The 14068-nt window shown below is 42.3% G+C and overlaps 2 protein-coding genes across 22 annotated transcripts in view; both read left to right on the top strand.

Moving 5' to 3' along the window:
- The window catches only part of adamtsl4 (ADAMTS-like 4), a 36801-nt gene extending 33927 nt beyond the window's left edge, over positions 1-2874 (top strand). The window contains exon 17 of the mRNA XM_062422313.1: positions 96-2874. Coding sequence (XP_062278297.1) covers positions 96-226 — 131 coding nt within the window. The 3' untranslated portion in view covers positions 227-2874. The remainder of the gene's footprint in view (positions 1-95) is intronic.
- Positions 2875-6322: 3448 nt separating this feature from the next.
- Positions 6323-14068, top strand: part of LOC133984035 (CUGBP Elav-like family member 3) — a 20121-nt gene continuing 12375 nt past the window's right edge. For 20 of the 21 annotated variants that reach the window (XM_062423271.1, XM_062423256.1, XM_062423267.1 and 17 more), the window contains exons 1-2: positions 6323-6470; positions 7884-7966. In XM_062423271.1, the coding sequence (XP_062279255.1) occupies positions 6326-6470; positions 7884-7966 (228 nt within the window). In that variant the 5' untranslated portion in view covers positions 6323-6325. The remainder of the gene's footprint in view (positions 6471-7883; positions 7967-14068) is intronic. The other variant, XM_062423262.1, reaches the window with a different exon arrangement.

Raw genomic sequence — 14068 nt, forward strand, 5'->3', positions numbered from 1 at the left:
TGTGTTCAGTGTGAACATGTATTTATTTATGTGTATTATGTATATTTGTCTTGTTCACCACCAACCTCTCTCTCTCTCGTCCTCTCTAATCATAGATGAAAACTGTCGGGACAGGCGGCATAACTGCGTGATGGTGGTGCAGGCCAGGCTGTGTGTCTACTCCTACTATAAGACTGCCTGCTGTGCCTCATGTACCCAGAGTGCACAGCGTGCCAAGAGGCACTGACCAGCCAATCACAGACAGCCCAGGTGTGCAAGAAGACAAGGATTAGGTCAAATGGGCTGATCACCCCTCACAATGACGAGTTTGTAGAAATGGACAACCCAGAGTAGACGTTAATACCTGTGATGGCATGTTGTTCACAACATTTAGCTATTTTCTCCTGATTCTTCAGGTAAAAACACTGTGAAAACAGATGGTTCTTTTAACAGTTCTCTGTATACAGTTACATTTTGTATTGCATTGTAGAGCCACATATTCCACTGAGCTTGCTTCTGTGTACTTCATGCATTAGCTTTAACAGGTTCATAATGTGTCACACAGGGCTGAGTGATACATTCGCTGTGATTTCCACTCTTGGAGGCCCATTTCTATGGCTGAGTGATTGTAACGGAAGGTGCTCACTGAGGACACAGCTGTGTTTCAACAGCAAAACTAGAGATTGTTTTAAAGATTCCTCCTAATCTGCAGGATCTTACAACAGACATAGTCAGCCATGCATACTGTACCACTAATTATTAAAAGAAATGTGCTGAACAAGTAATTACCATGCGTGCTAGATAAACTATGTAGTACTATGTGTGCTTAAGATCTACTGGAATAGATCTACTGTGTTTCTGTACACTGCAGATGTCCCCTACAGTGGCTACCCCCAACTAAGCTAGAAGGATTTAATTTACATATTGTCTGTCTTTTATGTTTGCCAAAAATACTTCCTCAAGTGTCCTCTTATTGTTCAGTTCAGTAATTGAACAGATAAACCAAAGTGACCAAATATATCTGAGTGGGACGACAGAGGTGAGATTCTTCCCAAACATCAAGCATATTAAATGTGGGATGTTGAACAGGCAGCACTGACTGTTCGGTCCCTGGACGTATTCATGTCAGTTTCACAGACTGAAGACAACTGTGGGAGTTGTGTTAAAATCCACAGCTAAGGTGTGAAAACTGACACTGCTGCTCACTTAAGACATGAGACATAACAGATGTGATTTTAATTTACCAAGTGAAATGCTGTAATAGACTTTACTTATTGTCAAAAAGTCACATGAACAGACAACCAACAATGCATTTGTCTGTATTTCTCAGCTCCAAGCTCACTGATTCCTATTGAAGATGTAAATCTTTAGAATTGAGTCTAAAAATATCAGCAGTTTGTTTTGACAAACGTAACTATAACATGAATTAATAGCGCAATTGTTAGGGAATAGTTGCAGTAGCAGTACGGTGTGCTGTATGTGAGATTGACTCTAAATAAACTACAGTGCTCGTGTTTATTGAAATGAAGAAACAAGTCACATAACACAGATGATGGAGCTCTATGGCACAGAGGAATAAGCTATATCAGCCTTTGGCTACACAGACAATACTTGGTCGTATCAATTTGTTATTGGTTTTTTGTCTTTTTGTTGGATTTTTTTTCACTTTTAATCATCAACTTTAATGACGCACAAGTTTGAATATATGTGAGGTGATTCACTCCTGACTGACCTAATTTTCCATCTTAATGATAATGACACCATGACAGTCGTGTGCTCCCTGTTTTCTCACCTCTTCTCAGAATCTCCTGTGTTTGCATCCTTCATCGCCAGCCTGAGAGAAGATGATTAATCTGTCCTGTGAGAATAGATGAAGCCACAATTAGTGAATTTGTTAGAACAAACTGCTCAATTTTGTTGGTCAGTCTGCATCCATCAGTACCTACTTTACTATAATGTCAGATGGAGGCTGAGAAAGCTGCTTATGATATGGATCATATACATTCTGCTTTGACCTGAAAGTAAATATTTTGCATATTGACGTGTTAACCTCTATATGTGTAAGACATGCTCTTTCGTCCTCTTTTTCTCTCTTTTTCTTACACTGTTTTTACTTTGCTCTCTCCCACACCTCCCACTATAAACTCACACACACCCTGCCCACTCATAGGTGAGAAGTCTGTATATTTGTCAGATATGTTTTAATGTCTATAATTTCTTTTGAACATAGTCAATGCTTATGTTTTATAACTGAGTAGAGTTATCAGAAGTGTTGTTGTAGACTGCATTTATTCACATCTAACTGTCCTATAACTTGTATTTTGCATTTGACAGGAGAATCAATGATTTTAATGTACTCTTGAATTTTCAGTGTTTGTCATTGTGTATGTACGTGTGCGCACGTGTGTGTATGGTTGTGTGTTTTGCGATTGTGGCTATGAATGTGTCATCTTTGTCTTTAATCCCATGTAGTAAAAATTACATTTTATATAAAAAAACAGAAAAAAGGATAGTAATTTATCTATTATCTAAAGAACATGTAATTTATTTTTGTGTTAAGAAGCTGTAGCAAGTTTCCTTTGTTACCACCAGAGTTTATGAGATTGTTATCACTGATATATGGATTTTTTTTGTTATTATGCAAAACAAAACAACAAAAAAACAGTGTGGAAAAAATTACAATCTCAATTTTAAATAAAACTGAAACAGATAAATTAAGTAGTGTGTCATATTTGGTTTTGTCCAGTGAATAAAGGTGTTATAGACATTCCCTCCAAATGATGGCGCCATTTAGTCTCAGCCATAAATGATAAGGCCTCTGACATGAGTCACTTGGTATATGTCTCTGCATTGGGATTAGTTGTTTGCTTGCGTGTTTAATAAAAATTGTTCTTGATTTTGTTAAAAACATTGAGTAGTAAGCTTTGTTGTACAAGCTTGACTTGGTCATCCAAATATTTTACCAAGAAGTCTCTGGAGATATATGAGAGAACTGTCCATAATAACACCATAAGATCAGTCAGATCAGCAGTCAGATCACAATAAACAGTCGATTGACAACATTTAAGTAAAGCACCATATGAAATAAACAAAGTGCTTCATAAAGTATTGTTTGGATAGAGACTGTGGTGCTGAGATGTCTGATCTAAATACAGTGTTTCCAAATGAAGTTTATCATGCAGATTATTCTGAACTCAACGAGCATGATAGAAAAAGATGTGACTGGAAGTATTTTTGAGTATGAGGCCAACAGTGAAAGCAGGAATGAAGACACTGAAGGTTTTAAAGTGCATTTGCATGAGTGATGCGTTTTGATGCTGGTGCAATACTGAGGTTCGCCCAATGGGAAACAGCCTTTTAAATTACTCATAATGTGTGAGCATGTTATGGGGTGTAAACTCAAAAATTCCCAGAAAATGACAGAGAACAAGGCGTTCCTTGGAAATTACAAAGATGCTGCATTTGTTTGCCAAGGCATTACCTTTTCATGTCATAACATTATCAAGATTTATAAAAGATTTGACCTGTTTGCTGTTTCTTTTTTTTAAAGAACACCCCCCTTTAAGAAACTCCAGGGCTCAACTTATCAGCTTCTGTTAAAGGAAAAGCTGTGTAACACAGAGTTAAATTTGCCCACATCAGCATCGTACTTCTCGTGCATTGTAACCGTTTATTCTCCATCGTGCAGGGAGGTTTAACAGCTCCGGTTCACGTCCTCAGGGCGCTGCATGAGGCCGTTGCGTGCCTCTCCTGCCGGTGCATTGAGTTTGTAAGAAGCCCCATAGTGTGCCGATGAGCATGCAAGGGCGCATGTTGTGTGTGTGTGTGTGTGTGTGGGTGGAGTGTAGCCTATATGTTGGATGAATGTGGCGGGTGATGCTGCTCTCACAGAGGGCACGAGGCGAGGCAGGCAGATGGTGACCTTTTGGAGTAAATTACCATGAACCCTATGACTCTCTCTTTTCACTCAATCTCTCTGCTTCCAACAGGACTCGGCACGCACACACTCCTCAAAGATGAGAGAGGATGTGTTCTGGCACTTTATTTGTTTTAACATTGATGCTGCATGTCTTTCCTCTGCACATCTCAGTGAATTATTAGATCAATTTTGGCCGGTTTTCCAAAGTACATGCTGTAAAGTAAAAAGTAGGCCAACTCCAACCCCGAGCTATGTCTCTTTCTCCCTGTCACACATTTTTACTCTTATGTGGGTGTGAGCGTGAATTTTTCGGGTGCGGGCGTGAACAGCTGTAGTAGTCGTGACTGCGTGCGCGTCATCGGCGGCGCGCTTCGGCTTCAAGTCAAGGAGCATCGTTTCAGCACCAAGGCCAGGGCTCGCGGCTAGAACAATAGGCGGCTCCGCGCATGGTGCCGCCTAGGCAACGTGAAAAAAGTGTCACACATAAAACCGTGGTTTCTGCATTAATTAAAAAAAAATATTCCTCCTGAAAATATGTCATGTGGATATACATTTCGTAATATACATACAGTTTAAGTGTAAAGTGAGAGAGTGAATGGGGGACATTATTTTAGTTTTTTTTCTTCGTGTGCACGGCGAACAAATTTGTCGACGGTCCCTGGCAGTTACGTCACAGACTAGCAACCGCTTTGCTTAGAGGAGGGGGAGGGAGAGAAAGAGCAGAGGGGAGATACCGGTATATAGGATGTGAAAAGCCATCCAGTCGTTTGGACGGGTTAAGACGCGACAAGAAAAAGAAAAATAGCAAAAGATAAAGGAGAGTGGAGCCCTTTGTAACAACTGGAACAACGAAGGCAAGTGAGAGAGAAAGAGAGAGCGAGAGAGAGAGAGAGAGAGAGAGAGAGAGAGAGAGAGAGAGTGCCTGTTGTAAGAGACTGAGCAAGTTTGAACAGCTGGATTGTTAGCTACCAGAAATTAAGCAGTTGGTTCGCCTGGTTTATCACTTTGCAATCAAACAGGAATCAAGAGTGGTGGGCTTTTTTTGCTTTGTTTTTTTTCTTGTTGCGAAAGTGATAATTTAGCTTGCTGGACTTTTTGGGGAAAGGTTGAGAGGTCGGCTCTGTGAAATATTCTTCTGGACGAGTTGGTGACAAGCTGTGATTTGTGGACTCATCTGCCAGGACTCTGCTATTCCACCGGGAACACGGGGTGTGTAGAAAAGAAAAGAGAAAAAAAAAACTAAAAAAAAAAAGGCACAACTTATATACTATCTGTGCAAGCGAGCAGGAGGAGGAGAGGGAGAGTACGACAGGCACAAAGAGCGGAGAGCATCCAGAGAGGGGAGGAAGGAAGGAGGACGGACAACAACAGAGCATCCCTCTTTAATTTGTGATTTGTGCAGACTGCTTTCATCCCATTAACATCATCTGTAAACGGTAAGAGCTGTAATATGTAGCCTGTATATTTCCTAAATGTTATAATGTGTGTGTGCGGGCGCGTGTGCGTGTATATGTGTATGTATGTATATGTTAGTGTGTGTGTGTGTGTGTGTGTGTGTGTGTGTGTGTGTGTGTGTGTGTGTGTGTGTGTGTGTGTGTGTGTGTACATTGAGGGGGGAATCGGACAAAGAGCAAGGGAGCCCCATGACATCCGTGTGTATGCTGTAACCTACAGCTGGCTAAACAAAGAAACCGCTCTATTGCAATGATTTACCCCTAATCACGCTGTTTCTTCTCCTTTTTTATGTGCAGGGATCCTGAACACTGTTTATCCACCTAAAGGTAATACACGCTTACAGATATATTTTCGATGAATATGTGTTTAATTGGAGGAAATAGGGCCATTATTGTTGTTTGATTGGCTAATTAACATTTGCATAATTGTTTTTACCAGAAGCTACTGAAGCTCTTTGTCATCAGCCTGGCAAATAAATACTCTAAATAATCTCGCATATGATGCCTATATTTCTACATATTTTTGGGCACAAATTCTTAATTGTTCAAACAAGATATTTAATTAGGAATTACACATTTTTAAATGTAAAAATTGAATTCCTTATATTACTAAATGTACAACTAGAAATATCCTAATATTATAAGTAAATGAGCATCATATCAAAATATAAGCCCTCCAGGGAATACTACAAACATGATTTTGATATCACAGGAGTTAAAAAAAATAAACTGTAATAATTATGGTTTAATTTCTATTTACCACAGATAACTATAAGCCACTAGAGGAACATTTTTAGGTTTATTGCTGTGATTTATGATTAAAGCCTTCTACTGTTTTCTTTTTCTCTCCACCATTTCGGCTGTGACCCAAAGACTCGTCCAGCATTGGTTGAACCCCTCCAGGGATACCTGCTCCTGATCTGTTTGGCCCTCAGCCCCTGCAGTACCCAGTTGTCCTCTCCACTCTGTCCCCATGAAGGAGGCCGACGCCATCAAGCTTTTTGTGGGGCAGATTCCCCGGAATCTGGAGGAGAAGGACCTCAAGCCTATCTTCGAGCAGTTTGGCAAGATCTATGAGCTCACTGTGATAAAGGACAAATACACTGGCATGCACAAAGGTAGGTCTCGCCATCAGAATACAGCTTAAACAAAGACAGCTAGAAAGAAAGAGAGATAGACAGACGTGACAGTAAGGCAGAGTGTTACATGTCTCCATGGAAACTGTCACACCTCCTTTCGTTTCTTACTCCTGTTAACGCTGCAACGTGAGATCATGAAGACAGGGAAACAAATGCATTTACTGCATGTACACTCTACATAGTCAGACTCAGGAGAATACTATATAAAGGTGTCATGAATAGGTTTATAATATATGAACTATAGACTCACAATCCTTAATTAACGAGCAGGAGGCTTTAAATCATGGCTGCTTCTAACAGATCGGTAGAAAACACACACTCTCTCTCTCTCTCTCTCTCTCTTACATACAGACACACTGACCTGGGGTCCTGTGTGTTATGAACCAGATTAGGCAGTATGCTCCAATCAGTGTAATGGGCCTGTAAGCCTGGGTGACACAGGGGAAAGAATCTGTTGTTTTGAGAATCCCCACGGCCACAGTAAGCCGCTCTTAAAAGCAATGAGATGGACTATAAGATGCATGTGTGTCTGTGTGCCGTGTACTTTGCTGTGTGTGTTGCGTGTGTCTCTTCTATATATCCTTTCATCTTATGGCATTATGTCGAGTCATTCTCAGCTCTTCACATGTAAACTCTTGTGTGTGAATGTTTCCTTCTTAATCATCCACTCTTTTCTTCTTCACTCTGCATCTATATTAGTCTGTCTGAGGTGTCAACGGGATGCTAACCTGCTGCTAATCTTGTTGTCTTAGTGCTGGTGACAGGTGTAGTAAACAGCTCTGGCCAGCCAGCTCTACTACCTACCCCTCCCTCACACACACAGACACAGGTACAGCACATAGGAAATTCAGAAGGAGTATATTTGGAGTGATCGTGAGGCATGCATAGTGGTTGGGAATAGTCAGGAACCTGACTGTGCTGAGCCTGTGAGGCCTTGTTAGCCCTACGCACACGTCTGTGGTGCTGTCATGTGTGCTGACTCGTGCCGTGCCGTTCTGAAATGTGCCGTGCCGTGGAGTGTCCTTCTCTGCTCTAAAGTGCATCATCATGGTGTTGTCAAGTGTAGTTACACTGCATGAATATATATATATGTATATATATATATATATATATATATATATATATATATATATATATATATATATATATTTAATCCTTTGCACAATGAGCTTAGTAATAATTCAGAATAGGTGACTAGTAATCAGAGAGGAAAAATCATGCAGGAAACATCTAAATATTTTAAATAGTGTGTTATTATATGTGTGTGTGTGTGTGGGGGGGGGGGGTGATTCAGAGACAGAGATAGAAAATGACAAATATTAGAGCCTCTCACTAACACTCTCTACCTTTACTCCTCTCCCCTCTCTTTCTCTGTCTATCTCTATCTCACAGGATGTGCGTTTCTGACGTACTGTGCAAGAGAGTCCGCCCTGAAAGCCCAGAGCGCCTTACATGAGCAGAAAACACTACCGGGGGTAAGTGCACATCAGGAACAGACATACACACACACAAACAACCCCAGACAGTGCACACTTCACACTTATGCAACAGCACACACCATGCTCGCACATACATTTATATCACAGGAGAGCCCTCCCCCCACCAACATGCACAGACGCTGCCATCCACCTTGTATGCATGCTCACAACTGCCCTCACATCAGTGTGTGCTTGTGGTATTGGAGGCTCAGCTCCCATTAGTAACACTGTGACATAACTCAGCAGCCGGCAGGCGTCTTGCTGCTAAGGACAAACACTCCCTCTCCCTCTACTACGTGAGCATCATCATCTCCATTTCTGTATCTTTCCCTGTCTCTCCATCTCTCTGTCGGCCCCTCTGTTAGCCTCTGGTGATAGCTCCCGCCTAGAGAGTGTGTGTAATTAATGTGGCCATTCCCCTTTGTCTCATCCCAGTCTCCCACAGTCTCTCTAGTGAGGGATCGTGTACTGCGGCTGAGCTGGGGTAGGACACTGTTCGTTATGGATGGGGCACTGTGCGAGATCTGTGTCTGTCTCATAGGCTGTACCTCTCTGTCACTCTCTTTTTTCTCTCTCTCTCTCTCTCTCTCTGACCTGATTTCCACTGCAGTTAAAAACAGATATTCCTGTAACTTTTTGGAATATCTTGTATTTTTACACCGCCAGTAGTTTGCAAAGCTACCCCACAGCTCTCTCCAATAAAGACAGAGCTGAGTGAAAGTACGGGACGTGTCATAGAAATTACATTTTCCTCGCCTTATCTTAACTCCGATTTGCGGCAGCTCTAACAGAATGGCGAGTTCACTTTTACCATCTCGGAGCCGTTCTCTATCTCATTCTCTCTGTGTCGCCCTGCCACTGATCAGAGTTTCAGTTCCTGCACCTTCTCCGCAGGCTGAGGTTGCTGATAAGATCTCTGTGAGAAAATGGTTGGAGGAGAGCCTGAAAAAAAAAAAAAGGCTTTGGGGGAGGGGAATGTTCTGACACACACACAAGCACAAATCCCTGCATGCATACATACATACATATTGCAATCATTCCTTTCCTTGCAGCAGGGAACCTTTCTGAATGCTAACACACACATGCACTTGCACGTACAAACACAGCATGTTAATGACATTAATCCAATTAGGGCCTACTAAGGAGTCTGACCTTTCCGCAAAAATCACCTCTCCTCTGTCTGCTGCGTCTGGTTCCTCTCTCACTAGTGCTGCCCTTTGTCCTTTGACTCATCATCTAACCTCCACTGGGTTTCACTTTATCCTCCCCTGCTGATGCCACTGACGACTAGCTCATTGCAGCAGAGGGAAATCATCCATGAGTATGCTTTACAAGTAGATAGTTGCAGTGGATTTCAAGATAAATTGTGATAAATATTCCGGATGCATGGAGGAAACATTGGCAGGGAGGATGCTCATTAGCAGTACAGATTCACTAAAGAGCCAGCGCGCAACAATCAGAAGCACCGGTCCCCTGAGGAGGACCAGTGCTGAAACGAGGATGTGGCTCTCGTGTGGTGGGTTCTCAATAAGCCTGGGCCGTTAATGAGCAATGTTAATGTTTCCATGTTTGGCTTTCCTCAATTTGACGTATCTTCTCTTTCCCTTTGAGATGTACAATAGCAGTCAAACGTTGGGACACATCTTCCCATCCACTTGAATGAGAAAGTGTGTCCAAACTTTTGTTTATCAAAGAGATATCATCCCTTACTCTGTCTACGCACTCACTTAAAGAAAAGTACCCGCACACAAGATTTATTTAAGAGTATTTGTCTCATTTAGATGAAGTAATTGATGAATAGAGTCCTGGCAATAGATGGATCTCCTGTATACACACAAATGTTTCTGAACCGTTCCCATTAATAACACTGTTTATCACTCCCCAGTGTTTACTTTTGCTTGAATTTGATGTATTTTTTCAGTGATAAATCAATATTTCATATCTTTAAATAATCCAAAAGCATTATCTGCCATCACTTACCGCTACCAGTCCATTTACCCTTTCTCTATCCGTTGTCTCCCTCCTTCTTCCTCCTCTCCCTCCCTGCCTATTGCCTTCTTTGACAGGATTTAGCAATGACTTCAGACGATTTCTCCCTCTCTTTCACACAACCTCCCCATTGTCACATTCTTTTCTCTCCCCAAGAATTGCTTTTTCATCTCTTCCTTATTCCTCGTTTTATTTCACTCCCCCCATCCCTCCATGCTTTCCCTTATTCCATTTTATCTTTTTTCCCCCCTCAAATCCCCTCTGTCCTCTGTTCATCTCCTCCCGTCACGTCCCCCAGTTTCTCTGCAGAATATTATAGAACGTTCTCTTTGCTACCCACTCCACCCCACCACCCCCAAACCTTTCATCACTTGCTCCTTTCCTCTCGAACATCTCTTCATGGTATCCCTCTCTCTCATCCCTCTTTTCCCATCCTGCTGTCTTTTGCTCATTTTTCTTTCCCCCACTGCACACTCACGCTTCCTCCTCGGATTCTCATTTCACAGTCATTTATGGTAACCCTTCTCATAAGTCCTTTTCTCAACGTCACTCCCTCATTCACACCCCAACCCCCTCTCGCAGTTGCTCTACCCCTCATCTCATTTCCCCTCCTCTTGATTAGTTGACCCTTTTGACCGTTTCACACCCCCATCTCCTCCCACCACCCCCCACCCTCCCCTCTCTCCCGTTCTTCCCCAGCTCCACTTGTTAAGCTGCATGATTAGTTTCTCACAAACTCATTTTCATAGTCAGATCCTGCGCTCACCGTGGGGCAAAGGGGGGACTGAGGTGTGTGTGTGTGCATGTGTGTGCGCTGGGTAGTCTTGAATCTTGGGATCGCACCTAATTGCGGGCATTGGTGGGGCGTCAGGCATGGCTTTCAGCTTTAATAAAGTTGAATCAAAACTGTAGCGTCACACACACTCATGCAGATGTGTTTCTGTCTCTCACTCACCGATGGGATTTAACGCTGATTTAACAGTTCAAGCCTGCTGTTAGAGGAATGAAATTACGGAGGCAAACAGAGAGAGGGACGTAGAGAAACTATACCTCAAATGCATCCCTCCAGCTTCAGCAGGAGCAGTAGACTGTCAGATTGGAAAATGAGGAAAAAGGACAGAGGGATTGAGAGAGAGAGAGATGAACAGATGGCCTTATCAGAGTGTCCTGCGCCTTGTGTTTAATTTGAACACAGAGGGAAAGAGAAGCACAGAGGGAGCATGAGATGAGGAGAGAGAGAGAGAGAGAGAGAGAGAGAGAGAGAGAGAGAGAGATAGAGATGCATTTTATTAGTCACAGTGGCAGAAATTTAACAGTGGAACCACAAGCAAGTCCAACTGTAGCGCACAGATGTTTTGGTGTATTAGATGCGGTGCAGAGATTCCCTCTGGGATGCATTCACATGAAAGAGCTCATGTTTAGCTGTCGCGTATCAGCGCTGATTTGCACTTGAAAATTGAATTCCTCATTCACATTTGCATGCTGTGGTGGCACCAAATGGGAATAACGAGGAGAATACAAAGCAAGGTAAAAAATCTGCTCCAATTGAATGTAATTTCTGCTCTTACTTTGTTGATGCTTAATTAAAATCATGTCCAACATTTCTTACTGACTGAGTAGGATAGCACAAATAAATTATACAAATAAGCATCTTCACCAAGCAGCCATTAGGCAAAGAAACAGTATTAAAATGTGCTGTCAAAGTGGTACACAGCTGACTGCTTCTGTGAGTTGTGTGTGTCTCGTTAGTCCAGCGGGGCGGTGGCAGTAGGCTGACAGCGTGTGTCCGAGGTCAGAGGTCAGGGCTCAGGGCTCAGCCTCTAGTCGACAAATTGAGATGGGGGCTGGTCTCAGAGCTGTAAAACTTTCCTTCCAGGAGAACCATTAGATGGACATGACGTCCCCTGTGAGTCTGTGCACCAGCAGAATAATGCAGAACAGTGTCGGGGGAGTAGTTAAATGGAAGTTTGGATACTGAGTTTTTAATTGACTGTTTTTATCTCATTTTTATTTTGCTTGTAAAGACATGCTGGTTGTTTTTAATAACTTGTATTTAGTACTAGAATTGAGTATCTTTGAATATCCTGTTTTTAGAATAATGTGAGTTTGTATTGTCCAAATCAATGTAATGCTTTTTTGTTTTTCTATATTTAAATTTAAAAAAAAAAATCAGAATGGGAGCTTAAACCACTGACTTCCAACGTTGATAATACTTTGTAATATCCTTCCATTAGTTCTCATAGCTTTCTTCCTATTTTAAAAACTTTGCTCCCATGCTCACACAGACAAAGACAATCATACACATTCACACACATTACTTACTGTACCAGCATTCATTAAAAAAAAAAACTCTCCTCGCTTCATCTTCATCCCCTCAATCCCTTCCTCTCCCCTCTCTTTCTTTTCATCATGATACACTTCACTCACGGCCTGGTTAGATTTTAACCTCATGTCTCCCTCCAGCCTCTCTTATCTCTCGATCTCTTCCAAGCCTACTGCTGCTGTATTTCCTCCGTTATCTTTCCCCTTATCTGTTTTTCTTTTGTTCTTTTCCCGTTGATATCTCTCTCTCCATTTAATCTGCACTCTCTTCTCTCTGCGTTTATCGCTCCCTTCATCTTCGTCCTACTTCAAACACGTACGGCAAGTGTAGGTACACACACAGAGGGGCGCGCGTACATTCATGTGCGCCGTCGCACAAACACACTCACACATCTGTTTGGTCACACCGCCATCCGCAGATCTCAGTGTAGGTGAAATTAAAGTGTGATAAGCAGCTTACCAGGTGTGTGTTGTCATGCTTCACTGCTCTCCAGGCAACACTCTGCTCCCTCTTCTTTGATTAGAGCCAGACCATAACCTACACACACACACACACACACACACACACACACATCACGCCTCCATGACAGACTGGACGCCTACTGAATTATTAAAAAGGCAGGACAAGCAACGTAGGACAATAACTGATAAAGCAGAGGATCGATGCACTCATGAAAAATATAATAAAAGTTTTTTGTGATATAGATTAAATGCACATGGTGTGACAGCGTTCTTAAAGGCGGATAAATTGGAATATTTCCAGGCTTACTGCGGGATCATGGGAACACATTGGGAGCTGTTGCGTAGTTATTGAGCCTGGATCGAAGAGAGAAAGAGTTGATTTGTTATTTATGTCCAGAAGTGGAAAAGCTGTACTTTATATGCAGGCAAAGTGTGGACTCATATGGCGCCAGCTGAATAACAACTGCAGCAGCTCATCCTTTACAATTGATGTTGCATCACTTAATACTTCATTCTTCTTAGAAATAAACACTAAACATCACATGAAACATGACATCTTGGACCACTGACACTCTAAAACTTAGTTGTTCCTTTATATCCATATAATGTGTTGCTTTCTTTTTATTTCCATAAAGGCAAGCACCATATTTGCATGTGTCCATTGTGTTGTACTCGTAGTTCATGTTTATCAGATTGACTCAGGACATCTAATGTGTGTATGTTGTGTATGTTCTGTCTCTCCATGTGGAATCTAAGATGCCTGGCAGGCAGCCTCCCTATGGGGGCAAAACTATGATGAGCAATTATCCACTAGGGCGACTTTGTAGGCTAATTTAGCATATTTATGTGGTCAGCAGCACTGTTTACTATTCCCCTCCACTGCTTACTGCTGCACTTTCAATTTAGAACAGACCCCAGCTCTCTCTCTCTCTCACTCTCTCTCTCTCTTTCATTTTCTCTCTGTCTCTTCCTCCTTTGCCATCCCTCTGCCTCTATCTCTCCCCGCCTGATGGGGTTTGTGATGTGTATCGCTCCCCGCCCTCCCCCAGTCTGTTTCTCTATTTTTAACCTCACTGTGTGTGGGATGGAAAGGGAGTAGAGGGACAGGTGTAGAATCAAGTGTGTGTGTGTGTGTGTGTGTGTGTGTGTGTGTGGTGTGTGTGTGTGTGTGTGTGTGTGTGTGTGTGTGTGTGTGTGTTTTTTTGTGTGTCTGTTTGTGTGATCAAGAAGTATAGAGAAAGAGGCGAGGAGCCCAGAGCGTCGAGGGATAAAAAAGGGGGTATGTAGAGTAAAGGAGTGTTGTGGTTTTGTGCGGAGTTGTGGTAC

This window comes from Scomber scombrus, chromosome 7 (genome assembly GCF_963691925.1).
Source record: "Scomber scombrus chromosome 7, fScoSco1.1, whole genome shotgun sequence".
Taxonomy (NCBI): Eukaryota; Metazoa; Chordata; class Actinopteri; order Scombriformes; family Scombridae; genus Scomber; species Scomber scombrus.